Source organism: Penaeus japonicus, unplaced genomic scaffold (assembly GCF_977035675.1).
Source record: "Penaeus japonicus unplaced genomic scaffold, GWHDUDI00000001_assembly GWHDUDI00000027, whole genome shotgun sequence".
NCBI classification, from domain to species: Eukaryota; Metazoa; Arthropoda; class Malacostraca; order Decapoda; family Penaeidae; genus Penaeus; species Penaeus japonicus.
The window spans coordinates 34,371,610-34,374,109 of NW_028234429.1; the positions used below are offsets into that span (position 1 = coordinate 34,371,610).

Here is a 2,500-nt window from a genome sequence, read left to right on the forward strand (position 1 = left end):
TTCCCAGCGGTGTTGACCTCCAGAGTGCATTGAGTGCAGCTTCCCAGAGCGGCGGTCAAGTGATTGGAGGCGGTGCCGGAGGTGGCATCGGAGGCAGTGGGGGAAGCGGTGGTTTTGGTGGAAGTGGTGGCTTCGGAGGTAGTGGAGGAAGCGGTGGTTTTGGTGGAAGTGGCGGCTTTGGAGGCAGTGGAGGATTTGGCGGTGGTTTTGGTAGTAGTGGAGGAAGTGGTGGTTTCGGAGGCAGTGGAGGAGTCGGTAGTGTCTCAGGCGGTGGATTCGGAGGCAGCGGGGGTTTTGGAAGTGGTGGAAGCCTCGGCGGCAGCGCAATTAGCGGAGGTTTTGGAAGCGGCGGTGGCTTTGGAGGAAGCGGAGGCAGCGGCGGGAGTGGACTTGTCATTTCTCGACCTTCAAGTGTCTACAGTTTCCCTTAACTGTTGACTCCAAAGGTCAGTACACCAACTGACATGACTGTAAATATGTCATTATATTCCTTTCTTTGGAAGAATTAAAAAAGGAAAAACAAAAACAAAAACAGTGATTCATTACTTATTCCATTTTAGAGGCTCGGAAACTCTCTTTCTATCTAATATATATATATATATATATATATATATATATATATATATATATATATACATATATATATATCTGTATGTATTTATGTATGTATACATATACGCACATATATGCATGTACTTTATTAGACGAAAGTATTTGTATGTATATATGTATGTATACATATACGCACATATATGCATGTACTTTATTAGACGAAAAGAAGAAAGCACTTCATCAGGAGAAAACTGCCAATTTCAGTGTGCATAATACATCCGTATGTCTGTGTTGTGGATCACCTCACTGTAAGCCATCAACTGAAAGAGAAACAGCGACGAGGGATTATATACGGAAATGATTGGGTAATTGTATAAGGATAAAGTCCATGAAATATTTCATATCATCATGTCTTATCATTATATTTTTTTCCACATTTCTATTGGTCTATCATCATTAACATTTCCATTACCACTGGCATTATTATTAGCTGTAGAACTATTAATGATAATGCAATTAGTAGTTATTGATGTTATTGCTGTTAGGTTACATTCTATCATTTCGATTAGCTTATTTTTGACAAAACATTCAAGTTCTTCGATTGCACATATAACACACTATAATGACTCTGTTGTATGCTATGTATAGGAACCAAGCTATAGCCGCTTGTGTTGATGTGACAACACAGTTATAGAAAATTAAACACTTTAAACACAAGGAATACGCGTCTTAAAACTTCACGAGAACTTTTTTCAAACTCGAATGAAACCGTTTATGATTATGTCAAAACATCCAACCGTTACTATGGAGCGGGACGTTGAGAGTTTCGTATAACCAGTCACACATTCATACTCTGAATATCACGCACATACTCAAACATATGGATGTTTGTATGTATGCATGTATGTATACGTAAACATATACAAAGATACGCGAGCAGGGGACACACACACACACACACAAAGACACCCACACATACACACGCACACACACAAACACACACACACACACACACGCGCGCGCGCACGCACACACACACATACACACGCACACACACACACACATACACAAACACAAACACACACACACACACGCACACACGCAAACACACACACACACACAGATACATAAACACGAGGGCAAGCTGCATGGCGTTTCATACAGAGTAATAACCGTAGCGATTATCCAGCATGTAGTTAGCACTGGGCATGGAGACATGTTATAAGGACCCGAACAATGTGTTATAATAATGACAGGAAGTTTCACAGCAAGATAATTTGAGAAGGAAAATTATCTAAATTTCGTATAACGATGATGAAATGGGGAAAATATATAATGAACCGATTAGAGAACTTGCTTGATAGATCACAAAATAATACTCTGCAGTTACAAAGCTATGTGGCACAACCTTAACGCTAGGAGTATTGAGAGAGAGGAGAGAGAGAGAAAAAAAACGAGAGAGAGAGAAAAAAAAAACGAGAGAGAGAGAGAGAGAGAGAGAGAGAGAGAGAGAGAGAAAGAGTGAATTAATCCGAGACATATTAGGTAAACTGATTTCAGTCTTGGATTTGAGCTAGACCATGTTTGCCTATGGGGATAAGCTAGATGAGTCAGCTGACTGATTACACAGAAATATTACTAGGGATTTAAACAGTTTTTGCACCGACAACGGCCTCTCTCTCTCTCTCTATGTATATATATATATATATATATATATATATATATATATATATATATATATATATATATATATATATATATATATATAAACGCATATATATATATATATATATATATATATATATATATATATATTTATATATATATGTAGAGAGAGAGAGAGAGAGAGAGAGAGAGAGGGGGGGGGGGAGAGAAAGAGTATAGATAGATGGAAAGATAGATATACATATAGATATATATTTACATTCACATTTATATATGTGTGTTA

The 2,500-nt window shown here is 38.0% G+C and overlaps 1 protein-coding gene across 1 annotated transcript in view; it reads left to right on the top strand.

The window, feature by feature from the left end:
* Positions 1-549, top strand: part of LOC122242984 (uncharacterized) — a 1,988-nt gene extending 1,439 nt beyond the window's left edge. The window contains exon 2 of the mRNA XM_043000444.2: positions 1-549. This exon is cut by the window's left edge and continues 430 nt beyond it. Coding sequence (XP_042856378.2) covers positions 1-431 — 431 coding nt within the window. The 3' untranslated portion in view covers positions 432-549.
* Positions 550-2,500: the final 1,951 nt, after the last annotated feature.